The following is a 14,332-nucleotide window of genomic DNA, read 5'->3' as shown; positions in this document are numbered from 1 at the left end:
CCCAGGTGCCCGTCTCCTCCAGTCGCATCCTCCTGAAGAGCGAGCCCTAAAGTGTTAACGGCGATTGGTGAAATGGCACAGCAGATTGCTACAATAAATAATTTACTGATATTTATAAATATTCAAATCAGCAAGCTTCAGAAATTGAAAGGGGGGGACTCAGTTGACGGGGAGGAGGGATGTTTAGGGAGGGGAGGGGGGTCTGACATTAATTCCCAGGCTCTCCAAATTCACTCGAGAACTGTTTCTCATTTCAAACAAATATTAAATCTTTTGGTGTCAAGCCTCCAAAAATAAAATAGCAAAGAGAAAGTCACCACCTCCTCGGTGGCTGATGCCTTGTCTGCCAGGACTCTGGGTGCCCTGCGTGGCCCTGTCCTCTCAAACAGGCTCTTAGTGGGGGAATGATGGCAGCCTGCACTGGCCAGGTGCCTGGGTGAGAGCATAAGCTCTCACACCCACACCTGTAATGCAGCCCACCACACCACCAACCACCACCCAAGACAGGAATTCCCATTACCATTATCTACAAGACCTTGCCTTGATCTTCCAGACTTTCTAAATCCCACCAGGAAGAAAGGGCTGAATGTTGGTGCAATGAAGATGGAATCAGACTCCCAACTCCACCTGGGAACACAGCTTTGTGACAGAAACGGAGCCAGAGGTCAGGCCCCCGACTTTCACTCCTTGCCTCTGGAAGGGAATTAGGTTTTGGTGATTCGATCTGGGGATTATGAACCAGAAATGCTGGCTCCCAGCCTGGTTTCCAATCACAGTGTAACCATCAGTCTCCCCAGTTTTCTGTGCCTCAGTTTCCCCATGCAGGGGAGGGGGAATGAGGACGATTATCCACCAGTGAGCCTTACCCAGTGCTTTGGGGTCTCTGTATCAGCACTCTATGTCACTGTGCTGGATTGTTACAGAGTCTTTTCTACCTCTGAGCATCCTACTGACCCCTTAGATGGCCAAGGGAGATGATCCCATGTCTTCCTGTGGACCACCCCATTGATAACACAAGGCTCCAGCATGGGGTGAACTTCCCCTAGATGAGTAATGGCTTTTCTAATGCACGGGCAGGCTGTCAGCTTCCCTACTCCCAGTGTTTTATGGGTTTAACTGAACGGCTCTGAACTCCCTAGTAAGAAATAAAGTTATCCCTCAGCGTCCCTTCTAAACATTTCACTCAGTGCAAACGGTGTTTAAGAAAAATGAGGACATATTTCTTCTTAAGGATGCAGTATCCCCCTTCAGAGGCCTAATTTATGCCATATATCACTGGCCGGGGAGAGAAAGGCAGTGCAGACCTCACACTAGGAGTGAGCTGGCCATAGCACAGCCGCTCCTGCTGCAATGGTGCAGTGGACTGCAACTCAAAAAGTCCTCCAGAGTCTGCAGAGTCCCTGCTGGAGAGCCGAGCTGGCTGGCAGGCAGCAGAGCACGATGGACACCTTCAAATGCTCAGCACTGTGCTGCCTCCTCAGCTGCCGCATCCTGCTGCAAGCACCTCCTCACCTGCCCTGCCACAACCCAGCCCGACTCAGGGCCCTTCTCCCCTCCATGGCTGAACGGTGACAGCCTCCCCTGGCTCCTCTGCCTCACCCCACCAGGCTCCTCCGACACTCCTCTCTCACCTACCACTGACCTGCTCTGCTGCTGCCCCACCAGCTCTTCACAGGCATTTGGCACAGCTGGTGGGGAAAGTGGTTCAACTTTGAGCAAGGATAGGACTAATCCTTCTTCACAGCTCTTTAGTAATGCACGTCTGAACCTTTTCCCAAGCAGATCTCAAAAATTACTCTAAATGTGCTTTGATCTTGCCTACCCCCAGCTCCTCACTGGGAGACCCACTAAGGGTCTGCTTCTCACCCGAGTGCTGAGGCAAAGCTCCTCATCTCTGCCCTTCCCTTTGCCTTGCTCTGCACTCATGTGCCCTGGAACCTCCAAAGGACCAGAAAAGAACGTCTTTCTGCATACAAGTAACACAGGAAGCTTCTACAATTAACAAAAGGAGCAGAATGTAAAGAAGAGGGAAAAAAGTGGGGAACAGAGTCAGGAATTCTGATTCTGCTCCCCACTCTGCTACTGCTCCTTCTCTTTGGGCAAAGGACATCATGCGGGCTCTCCTTCTGCCCTGGCTCCCCTTCATCCCTTCACGGGTCACCCACTGGGACAGGATTTCTTGCTCAGCTTAGTGGGCCCAGTGCCTCTGCAATTTTAGGTACTAATGCAAAGCAAATAACAACAGAGGAAAAGCACTGCTAGAGGACCGATTGAAGCTCAAAAGTCCCTTGTGTCCGGCTGCAAACTTCCTAGTTCATTTGTCAATGCAGGATCTTTGATAAGACATTTCAGCAGTTTCCTTCCCATGAAAACCTGCTCTCAGTGCTCCAACCCAATGCAGTGAGCGGGGTCTTGGGCTCCCCGGGCTGAGCAGCAGCTCCCTGGGAGCCTTCTGTCCTCACCATCTTTCTTTCAGGTAACATAAGGCCAAGAGGATCAGCTTTTCTGATCCAGTTTCTCTTCCTTACCTTATTTATTTATTATTAATTTTTTAGTTCGGTTAAAAGGTTTACTATCCAGAGGAGCACAAGTAGCCTCACTCAGCCTAAGTAACTCTATAAATCAAGCAGAACTGCTAACATCTACATCACAATCCTGCCGTCAATCTCCCCACAGGTTGTGAAGAAAACCAAGGGGAAAGATGCAAAAACGAGCTCATCACCCTTAAGTCCCTGCAGACTGGCTGTGGCCCTTAGAAAACTCCCTGTGAAGCTGGACATGTTGTCAGGGCAACTAAATGCAAACACAGTGCCTAATTTCACCTCTCCATATTGGCATGGTTGGAGTGCTGTGCCAGGAGGACACAGTGGATGCAGGGAGGGAGGGAAGGGGTGGTGGAAGCAGAGGGCTGGGAAAGCCTCTGGAGCAAAGCCTGCTAGCTTGTGTGGGAGCCAGCTCCCAAGGAATGAAGATGAGGCCAAGACATGAGCCTCTTGGAAACACGGCACAGACCCCTCTCTAAAGGCTGAAGGAGTCGAGACAAAGGGTGCAGGGAAACAGGGAGGTGAGATCAAGAGGGAACCAGACTTAGCTGCAAATACCTGACACTGGGGGAATAAAAAGGACCAGGGAGAGACAACAGATCTCTTAAAGGACAGATTCAGAAGGGAATTCCTTGAAGTTTCATCAGTCCCTCTTGGTGACCGTCTTTAATGCATGATTTTACAGAGAACCCAGACCCACCATGACCCAAGTCAGTGGACAGCAGCTCCTTGGTGTCAGGCTGGGCTCATCCCTAACCGAGGGCAGGGGTTAAGTGAGCCAGCTCCTAAAATAGGGTCCCTCTGACCCTTTTGGTAGTTGGTCAGCAGTTTAAGAGCAATTTGCAATCCCTTTCAGCACTATTAAGCTCAGACCCAACGAAGAATGCCGACTGCTAATTAACTGCAGTGGGAAGTCGGGAGCTAAATAGGAGTTGGGAGCGTGAATGCTTGTTGCACCACTAAGAAATGCAGGCCCAGAAAAAGTTCATTATTGTGGTCTTTCAAGGTCCTGCAAAGTAAATCAGTGTGTCAGCCTGAAGGAGGTGAGTGAAACTTCAGCACGGGCTGCATACAAAGAGCAAACCAGAGCATCTCAGCCTTTTAGCTCATGTTATGTCCTGTCCACAGCCCCTGGCTACTGCCTGAGCTGTAACTGCTCTGGGCTGGGTGTGCAAAGGGGGCACACATGCCCTTAGAGGTTTCTGTGATCCCCAAGTGGGGCTGGAACTCTTTTGTGAATCCAGAGCAGGTACCCATTACGCACAGCACTGGGAGCTCAAGGGCTCTTGAATCCCTGAAGATGTCTGCGACCAGCAAATACTGTGCAGTGTGGTTACAAGAAATGCTTCCATCCTGTTGGAAGGAATGATCAGGCCAGAGGAGAATGAGCTCTGGTGTGAAAGCAGTGGGTCATCCCTGAGTTGTTAACTCAGCAGTCCTGTCAGAGCGGCACGGGAGAGCAAACCCATGGCTGGGCCACGTGGGCACTCACCCCATGCTTCCCAGTGCTCACACCACTCTAATTCCGTGTCTTGCCTTTTGCTGCTCTTCCTTCTGGTCATTAGGGCTCATCTTCTTATCCCCTGTGTCCTCGTGAGCCCATCCATGTGCCTGTGCTATCACTGACTGCAAACACCCATCCGTGGGAACACACACGTGTACAGAAACGTGGTTGTGCAGGTACACTATCACATGCAGAGGCACACATGACCCTGCACACAAACACACACAACTGCATGCACATGCTAAGGCACACCAGCCTGTGTAGCTGTGACTGTACAGGTGTCCCATCCGCACATACATATATGTACATACAGACACAGCACCTGCACCCCACACGCACCTGGCTCCGCTCAGCCCCACACACACAGCCAGCACCCCACAGAGACCACCAGCACCCACGCAGAGCCCATGAGCAGCCACACGTGCAGCCACCACAGGCGGCCACCGGTGTGAGCAGAGCACCCGCGTGCACTCACTCCACGCACGCTCTCAGCATGAGCCCGCACGCCAGATGCAGTTTATTCTGCAGCTTGGAGCGAGAAGGCAGTGGACTCCCAGCTGGACCCTGCAGCCAGACTTGCGGCAGGGACAGACACATTCCCAATCCCACCAAAGAGCCCCTCTGTACCCCCCAGCCCATCTGCACCTCACACCTTAAGGCAGACAGAGCACCGGGGAGTGTCTCACTGGAGCTGACGTCCCAGCGGAGTGTGTGTGCTGGGCAAGGGATCTCTCCCTCTCTCTCTTCCACTCGCATCTTTTCATGAACTCTATTTCTCTTTCCTTTCTGAAAACAACTGAGCTGTAAATACTGTTTAACCTTCTTCCCCCCTTCCCCCTCCCCTCCGCACTATAAAAACACAAATATGCCATAACTCAGCTGGCTCAGCCGCCGCGCCTCCAACATGCCCTGCTCCAGGCCTCTCAGGAAGGTCATAACAAACGACTTTCCGATTCAGTGCTCCTGAAATAATTTTGTGTATTAAAACCTGAATCTGCACTTTCTGGACCGAAAGCCTCTCTTAATTATGGCAAGCGTCCTTGGGATGGACAGTGATCCTTCACTACAGCACTGCTAACCAACCGGAGAGGCAGTGGCTCTGGCTCCCCACCACCACCTCCTCCCGCTGCCCCCTCCCACCACCACCCAACCCACAGCCCCCCTTGCTCCCTCGCCCCCCCGCCTTCCCTTTGCCCAATCTGTTTTCAAAGTGTGTCTGTCCTTTATTAAATTGTTTTCTTTTCCACATTATCAGTTGCCATGGAGACCTCATCTCTCGGATTATTTGAATTTCATTATATCTATTGATTTGGGAGCATTTCATCTTTTTTATTGTTTTTCTGTCAATTTTCAAAACGAATAACCATCTAATTTGCGTCAGTGCTGATTATGTTTGTCCCTCAATAGAGGTCGGCAGCTGCGTCGGGGAAACAAATCAATGGGAAACCATCATAAACCTCCCCAGTACAATCTCCAGGATATGTGGGTGACATTCCACGCCTGCGAGAAACACTCATCATATCCAAACTTCTTTCTTTCTTTTCTTTTTTCTTCTCCCCTTTTTTTTTTTTTTTTTTTTTTTTGTTTCTTTTCCCCCTTGCAGCTAGCTCTGCTGGTCAGTGGTAGATACCATTTAAAATCATATTTATTTTACCGACAGACATGTACAATTTTGGGCACATCACATTTTCAGACAGGGAGAGGACAAGGGTAAGAGAAGTGGGAAGGAATATTTTTTTTTTGTAGGAAAGAAGCGAAGAAAAGAATGACGAGGGAAAGAAAAAGAGGAAAAGTAGATCGGGATTGCAAATTGCTTACTATGTTTTTTTTTTAAATAATTTATGCAATTTTAAGCATTTATGTATAAATTTTTTAATAAGCCACCCTGGAGCAAAATAGCCATTAACATCCCAACGTCCTTCTGTCCAATGGGCTCTTGTGCAGGATCAATTTCCGAGAGTACTTTCCTTTTTTTTTTATGACATGATAAAATGCTTTTAAAGCAACTTACACAAATATGGAAATTTTTTCCCCTCCTCTTTTTTCCCCCTCTCTCTTTTTTTTTTTTTAAACAGCCTCTACTTATTCACCAGGGAGAGCGAGTGAGTGAAAGTGTGTGTGTGTGTGCTGGGGAGGGTAGTTGGCAGAAGGATAGACCCAGCCCTAACTGGAATGGACCTGCCTGTCCTTCTAACAAGGGCATAAACTTTCATTAGCGATGCACACAGTCAAAGGCAATTTAGGGAAACGCGCTGTACAGAAAAGGAAAACCTCAGCGTTTTTACTCGGTGGCTCCTTGGCTCCGTCCAGGGGGCTCTATCCTTGAGCTCTGCTTACGCTCTCCAACCAAAGTGACCCCACTGGCCATGGGGAAGGCAGGAGGGAACCAGGAGGAGGCTGGGGCTGCTCTGGGGGATGCGTGTACCCGGCCATGCCGGCAGCCCACACGCCCCGAGCTGGGCCAGGGAAGCCAGTCAATATTAATGTCTTGCTGGAACACACTGGTCCTGCAAGAGGCCCAGAGGTATCTGTTGCTTTGCCCACTGCAGAGCTTCCCCCTCCAAGGGGCCAGTCCTCCCCAAAGGCCTCTATTTTGGGTTCTGCACACTGACAAGGAGCTTGCAGCTGCTTGATGCCCCTTTGGGGCATTAGTTACAAGCTGGCTCTGCCCAGACCAGACAGATGTGTCGCTGCTGCTCCTGTTTCCACAGGATATACAGACTAGTTATTTTTGCAGCTGGGACATGTTTGGCCTCACACAGGAACCTGGAAAATACCATTCCTGAAGGGACGGCTCCTGCCACTGGCCCCATGAGCAGGCACAGCTCTGCGGAGGACGGATACGAGTGCATGGCTGGAGGGAGAGCAGCCAACATGAGGGGCTTTGTGGGGTCTGAAAGTCATGACCACGTGTTCGAAATGAAACAAAACTGTATCTCCAGCTACCATTCTCTTGGCCCTTTGGCTTTGGGATTGAAGTTTATGCACCCTAAGCCAGCTGTACGTTATACATGCCCAAGCATGAGAATCCCTCTGCATGCCCCTATTATTTGCTCCAACATGAAGCCTTGACAGTGGTTTTTCTACAAGAGCAGATTTCTTTACCTTTTTGTATGACGTACAGCCAGAGATAATACAGACCTATGAATTTAATCCTACTGACAGCAGGTCTGCACATTACTGGTACCTTTCACAGAGCCCTGCACTCTCCCAGGCCTGTGCAGCCCCAGAGCAGGCTCAGCCCAGCGCTGCAGTGCTGGCTGCTACAGAGCTGGGCATACACCTGCCCCATCTGCCATGTTTGTGGGTATTTGAACTAAAGCAGAGGGAAAAAAAAAAAAAAAAAATTCCAGGGGCAGCCAATGCTCAGCTGGAAAAACACAAAGTGCCGAGAACAGCAAACCCAATCAATAATAATCACAACCCCAGCAGCGGGTGAGGAAAGCATGAACTGTTTTGGCCTGCTCCCTGCATGCTGACCCACTTGGGAAAACACACACTCCCCAGAGGCCCATGATTTCATCCCCTCCCAGCCCACCCTACACTCATCCTCACCAAAGAGCTTTATGGAGTGCAAGGGAGCCCCCAGGCTCCCACTTCTGAACAGAAACTTAGCAAAGAGGAGAGAGGGGCCCTGCACAGAGGAACTGGACTCCTGGCAATGAGCTGGCACCTGAGGAAGGTTCTTTCTCCCAGCAAAGTGCTCCTTACACCCCACACCCTCCTAACCTCTTCTCCCCTCCAAAGTTTTGCCCTTTGTGTCCCCCTTCCCCTCCCAGTTGCTGGCCTTGGCCTTAGGGCGCTCTTCTTTTCCCCTCTTCTTTCCTCAAGTTCCCAGCACTATTCCACCTTTCTCCTTCCCAGCATCTCCTGCCAAAGCTCTTGTGCCCCAGCCTGCACCCCCACAGCTTCTTTACACCTCTCTCCCCTCATTCCCTGTGGACCCAACAGCCAGGTCTGGCAGAAAAAGCTGGGCTTCCCAGAGGACCAGCACTGCCAGAGATCAGTGACCAGCCTGGGGAGGGGGAACATGGAATTCTGTCAGGGAAAACATGGGAGCTCTCCCTTCTGGTCTCACATCACTCCTCACTCAGATCGTACAGATTTGGGGGATTTCACTGTAGCAGCAGAGGTCAGTAGGAGCTGAAGGTTTTCAGATCATATATATCACTCTATATGGCCTTGTCTATAATGAGTGCTAAATATAGCCAAGCCAAACCTGGAGGTGACTTCAGTGCTGTGGTGCAGTGACAGCAGCCACTGCACAAGCACTCTCCACTACCTCAAAGCAATGCAGATGTCAGAAGTCACAATCCAAAATCAAGGATGCCTGTGAATCCTCTGTTCTCCCACTGCCAAGAGTGTGAGCCAGGTTCTCTCCCTTCCTCTCAGGTCTCTATGAGTCCTCATTTTGAGGAGTCAAAATGAAGCATCATCTTCTTGCTCCAAGGTCCATTTTTTCCATGGGATGTTGGACCCTCCTATCTATGACATGCCAGCATCTGTGTCAGCACAGCTACTTAAAAACTTAACCAGTGGAAGAAGCTCTGAATAGAAAGGGAAAGTCTCTTGTGTGGGTCAGAATAATTAGACTGAGCTCAAATTGGCTATAGGCATCTGCTGCTGTGTCTGAGCAAAATCAAGCCATGCTGCTTCCATCAGCATCTCTCCGCTGTTGGCCTCAGCCCGCAGAACTGAAGGGATCGCATACTGCCTTGTACAGGGCATCTCTGGGAACAAGACTTGCCTCAACTGAAGCCATAAAGCCTCCTTATCCAGATATCATTAAAGCCAAGAGAAAAGAGGCCAGACAGAGAGATTGAGATGAGCCATTTCCCCAACAAACTTGCTTCCCTTTTTCATTCGCTCCTTTCTTTTTTTTCCCCTTTAACTGTCATTAAAATAACAAGTTTCTGTTACAGTCTAAACATTCCCACATTGTATAAAGGGTTATGTTACACTAGAGTCACTGCCGGGCCCAGTGTTTGCACAGAAACCTCACTGCAGGTCCCCCCTCCTGACGAAGTGACTTATTAAAGTTTAAACAGTAATTAACAGAACAATAAAAATAAAGGGATGTTTGGGGAGTCGTAGTGCACACAGGGTTTTTGGCAGTGCCAGCACTTTTCAGTGCCCTGTGCTGGCAGAAAAAACGGCTGCAAAACCAGTGGGAGAGATCGTGTGCTGGAAGGCAGGAAGTGGCCGCAGCAAGGCCAAGGTACAATCCCAGCCCCAGTGCGAGGGTGTAGAGAGCAGCAGGATGCAAGGAAAGGGTTTGAGGGACTGGGGAAAGGATGCTGAAGGGTCACCTGGCAGAAGGCTGATCAGATTCAGCGGTCACCGCCAGCCCTGCCCTCCATGTGCACATCAGACAGCATCAAGAACCTCTGCTGCCTGTTCTCCCATCCTGCTGAGATGGCCTGGACAAGCCCGCAAAATCTGTGTTTGGGGAATTGTGTCTCAGAAGCCAGAGCCAGGTTTTGGGGAAGTGGCTTCTCTATTTTAAAAGAGTAGTAGAGAGGAAAAAGCAACCGCAGAGCAAACCCCTGAGAAAAATCTTGCCATAGAGAGAGCTTCCACAAGAGATTTCAAAAGCAGCTCCCTTGCCTGGGAACTTTAAAAACAGACAGAAGACATCTTGTCTGATGTCTGCAGGTGTGAGCTGCAGATCCAACAGCATGGTAGTAGTTCTGGGGTCATTCCCTCCTGAAATGCAGCCAGAGCCAGGATCACAGGATCAATCCCTAAATTCTTGCCAGAGCCAGAACTTTCCCAACCCATGTGAAGTTGGCTAATCAGAGCTCCCTTTACAGAAGAAAACCTGCTTTTCCTCTGTTTTTTTCCTATTCCCAGTAGCTTGGCTTGCCCAGGATGAGCTCTAGAGCATGTGGGTAGAGTTTAAGCTTAGGTTGTCAGCCCTCCCTGTTACCCAACATGCAGCAACACAGAAAGATCTCATCTGAAGATATTTTTGGTGCCTATTGTAGCTATTCTCAAATGTTTGCCTCAGTAGCTCACAGTGCTAGCAGGCTCCAGCCCTGATGTGTGACTCAGTACACACAGCATTGTGCAGTCCCATGTTTGCTAAATCTCTTCCAGTACAATTGCTCAGTTTGCAAATAAAATGACAGCTCCGTGAGGGTGTATCTCCTGCGCAGAGGGAACTCAGGGAGTGCTGCATTGAGCCTCTCCCAAATCTAGGACTTGGATCCTGGTCTGTCTGGGGAGCAGTGTGGATCTGACCTGACCTGGGGACTGCCCTACTGCTGTGAGGATGTACATGGAGACACCCAGCACCAGCCCACAGCCTCCCTTCCCTCTGCTGGAGTGCAGGAGGAGGAAACGTCAGTAGACAGCTCCAGAAGTCCCAGTATTGCACCAGTACAAGTCACCCACGTGAGGACACTGGGACCCAGCGTGCCTGCTGGAGGATCCTTCTTGGAGGATAACTCCCATTGTGAGGTGGGCTTGGCAGTGTCGGGTTAATGGTTGGATTTGATGACCTTAAAGGTCTTTTCCAACCTAAAGAATTCTATGATGTTTTGAATTCAGCCCAGACTTTCAAGGTGCTGGTTTATTAAGCCATGAGGAAGCCTGCACCAGCCACAACAGCCTTGCAAACAAGTGCCAGGGTGGAGGGCTGGCATGCCAGGGTCCAGAATTAATGAAACCAAGACCCTGTCAGCCTTGGTGATTCTACTGCATTTGGGTGCGATAAACTTGCACGGGGCTCCACAGAGAACATGAGATGGAAGCAAGGGAGAAGGGGGAGGTTGAGTTTAAGACACACCGATGTCCTTTCACTTTACACCTGTGTTTTAACTGGGCCCCAGCAGCTGAGTTGTGTGACACAAGACTCTCCCTGCCTCCCTTGCTGCCTTGTCCCATTCAGCAACCCCTTCCCTGCTCAGGATGTCTTCACAGAAGCCTTCCTGAATCCTAGTGAGGTCCTTGGGTCCCACTGCCAGGGAAGTAAATGGGATGTGACAGATACGTCTTCATTGACAGCCTTGTCTGGCCAGCAACACTGTGTTCTCTTATCCCCAAACCTTCTATTGCAACACCTTTTTTTTTTTTCTCTGTGGCTTTTCTACCTCCCTGGGAAATTAAGTGCAACTGGCTTGTTCAGACTTGCCCTAGAGACAGTTTCCCAAGTAAGCCCCTGAATCCACTGCAAGCCAGGCAGCGCAACCTCTGCCTGAAACCCCTGATCAGCTGAGCTGCTGGCTCTGGCTTTTTCTTCCTTTTGCTGCCCCAAGCCAGCTGGATGCACAGGAACAGCAGCTGGGATTCAGCACTGGAGCAGGCTGCTGTGTGAGGGTCTGCAGTTCACAGGAAAGGCAAGTATAGGTGTCTGTCTTCTGACTCACTCCTGAGGTCTCTCTGCACATTCCCAAGGTTTCTTTGAACTGATGTTAGCTGAGCTGCCAGTCCCTTTCTGGAGGACTCTCCTCACTGAGGATGGGCAGCTCATCTCCAGACACTCAGCCCAGTGCCTCAGCTGTTTCCGACTTGCTGGGCTTGATCTCTCTCTGACTGATCTTATGCTCATGTCACTCTGCTCAGCTCAGGAGAATCATTTCCCAGCTGACACCACATCAGTGACAGGAGGGAGCTTATGCCTTTCCACTGCCACTCACACTAAACGGAGAGAAAAAGAAACACCACCCAAATCTGAACTTTTCATCCCATTCACCCAACTACGGGATGTTTCTCAACTCCTGGCTGTGCTGGAGTCAGGGTCTCCAGACTCCTTTGCAGTGAGAGTGGCAGTGCTTGAGAGGGGAGAGGTGTTGAACAAGTACAAGCAGGTGCAAATAGAACAACAGAAGGTGCCCCCAGGTCAGCACTCACGTGCATTTTCCTCGGCCATGTCTGAGGAGACTTGGAGTCAGAACAGAGCACAGCTTTGCATGGGGGTCTCAAACATGTTCACAATGCAGAAAGACTGTCCTGTGCACTTCCTTTTCCAACACGTCGTTCAGGATGTCTCTACAGCAATGCCAGTAACTGCCTGTAGGGAATGTTATGTTAGAAGATTATCTAATGCACTCTTAATCATCTGGTCTTGCAATCTACAGTGGGAAATCAGGGCAGCCAGCATGGTATGACCCTTCTTCCAGACACCACTGAGTTCAGATACCATTATCAGTGGTAGCCTGGTCCATGTCCCAGAACTTAAGCTCTCTTTTGGTTAACAGGCCATGAAATTATTTAGACTATTCTTCATGTTACATTTTGTTATATTTGTAATTAACACAGAAGATCAGCAGTGCCACTTTCTGTATTTTGCTGAATACAGGGGAGACAGTGCTTAGAAGCACTTAGTCTTAACCTAACTCTGTCCTGTTAGGTTTAGGGGAAGCCAACTCTTCAGAGCAGACCTGTCCCACAAGGAAAGTGTTGGGTATTGCCAGAGACCGTAATCCATATATGTCTGAAATATGATATGGGAACCAGCACCCTAAAATCTGGTCTTACCTCCTTTCTTTGGAAGGGACTTTTAAACAAAAGAAAACAGTCTGCCAGCACACTCAGTGTTCGGCGCCATCTTCAATCAGGGAAGCCTAATTATACCCATTATACTGATGAGGAAGCACTGGCACAAAGCTATGCATTCGCATGGCTACAGATACAAAGCAAATCAGTGGCAAAGCTGGAATTAAACCCAAGAATCATGGTGATGAGCTCATTACCCACCTCAGCACAGCCCCATGCGGCTGGTCATGACCAGTCCTACCCATGTCCTGCAGGTTACAGAGCTGGTGTGGAGCCCTCCACATATCTGCTTAACAGCTAGAAGTTTCAATCCCCGTGCTGAGACGGTTTGGGGTGCTCTGGGACACTCAGGGACTGGTCACATCAGCTGGCCACAAGGACCAGTCACTCAGTTCACTGTATGAGACAGACTGGTGGGCTGCAGACACCCAACAGCCAGAACATCAGGTCTGAGCTACTAAGAGACCCTGCAACCACAGAGACCAGGCAGGGATGAATCATCTGCTCCTTCTGAAGCAGCTTAATCAACTCCCCTGCATGTGGATCCTCACAGCAGGTCCAGCCTGAGCCCTCTACATATTATTGATTCCCTGGGACATAAAGCCCAGAGATTGTCCTTGGCACCAGGGTCCAGCACTTGCCCTGCACTCTCCCTGCCAGGTGCTGGGTGCTCTGGTCTAAGAAAGGCTGCAGAATCCCTCGGGACTGAGAGTCATTACATAAACAATACAGTAGGATCATGGGCTGTAATTGTAAAAGCGCCAGAGGTCTTGGCACCAGAGTCTGCCTCAGCAAAGGCCTCTATACGGAGACCCAAACAAAACAAACAAAAGCCCAAATTCTCTTGGTGCTTAATGAATAATAATAAATAATAAATAATAACCGTAAGAGCCAACCTAGCAAGACAGATGTGAGGCACCAGGGCAGCTCTGAGGAAACACCAGCCCTACAGTAGTCACCCTCCTTCCCCAGTTTCCAGTATGCTGAGCTCAGGTCACAGGGTTCTTGCAGGGTTAGGCCCAGGGGGAAGCCTGGGATTTCTGTCAGGAATATGCACACCCCCACCCACCCAGTCAGATGTGTAGGAATTGCAGCCTCTGTATGTCCCTGGACTGGAATGTTCACCTGCTAAGTGAGCACACACCAGCTCATGCCCAGCTCCTTCTTATTGCAGATCTCTCTTTAAGAGCTAAAGGCAAAAAGAAGCAGATGGAGCTGAGCAAGGGAATCCCAGGTAGGTGTGAGTCCGGAGAAGCCTCTCCCCAGCATCATTATAGTCTGGACTCAGAGTCCCCCACCTGTTTTGTGCAAGCTGAGCTCCCGGCAGGACACCAGGATAGCTGCTTGGCAGGGACACTGGGCTGAAACAAAGGGCCTAATTTAAGTATTTTTATAACTCGGTGCTTGTGACAGTGGGTTTAGCAGTTGCCAGCCATCTGGAATAAAGAATTACAGCCACCTCCCCTAATCCTATATTGCCTAAACCCTAAAGCTGGTTATGGTGCAAGTATGAGGCAGCAGGTTGGGAGGAGACAGCGATGGGAAGGTGGGGGTGGAGAAGGGACCACAGGAAAATTGTCAAACTTATTTTTTTTTTCCTGCGAAGTGCTGGGTGGCCCCAGATATGTCAGAAGTATTTTTGCTAGGAATCAAGAGAAGACAGAGCGAACAAAAACGGGGGAGAGGGGAGACAAGGAGTCCTCCATGACCACACAGTCGCATGCACCACACACACACACGCACACAGAGGCTTACTGGTCTGCGCAGGGCTGTCAGGTAAATTAGA

At 49.9% G+C, this 14,332-nt stretch overlaps 1 protein-coding gene across 10 annotated transcripts in view; it reads right to left on the bottom strand.

Moving 5' to 3' along the window:
• Positions 1–14,332, bottom strand: part of CASZ1 (castor zinc finger 1) — a 199,410-nt gene that overhangs the window by 55,131 nt on the left and 129,947 nt on the right. For 3 of the 10 annotated variants that reach the window (XM_032131870.1, XM_032131869.1, XM_032131871.1), the window contains one exon: positions 11,902–12,061. The exons of the other annotated variants lie outside the window; for them this stretch is intronic. In XM_032131870.1, coding sequence (XP_031987761.1) covers positions 11,902–11,920 — 19 coding nt within the window. In that variant the 5' untranslated portion in view covers positions 11,921–12,061. The remainder of the gene's footprint in view (positions 1–11,901; positions 12,062–14,332) is intronic. 10 annotated transcript variants of the gene reach the window in all.

This window comes from Corvus moneduloides, chromosome 22 (genome assembly GCF_009650955.1).
Source record: "Corvus moneduloides isolate bCorMon1 chromosome 22, bCorMon1.pri, whole genome shotgun sequence".
In the NCBI taxonomy this organism is placed as follows: Eukaryota; Metazoa; Chordata; class Aves; order Passeriformes; family Corvidae; genus Corvus; species Corvus moneduloides.
This window is presented reverse-complemented; position numbering and strand designations above follow the sequence as displayed.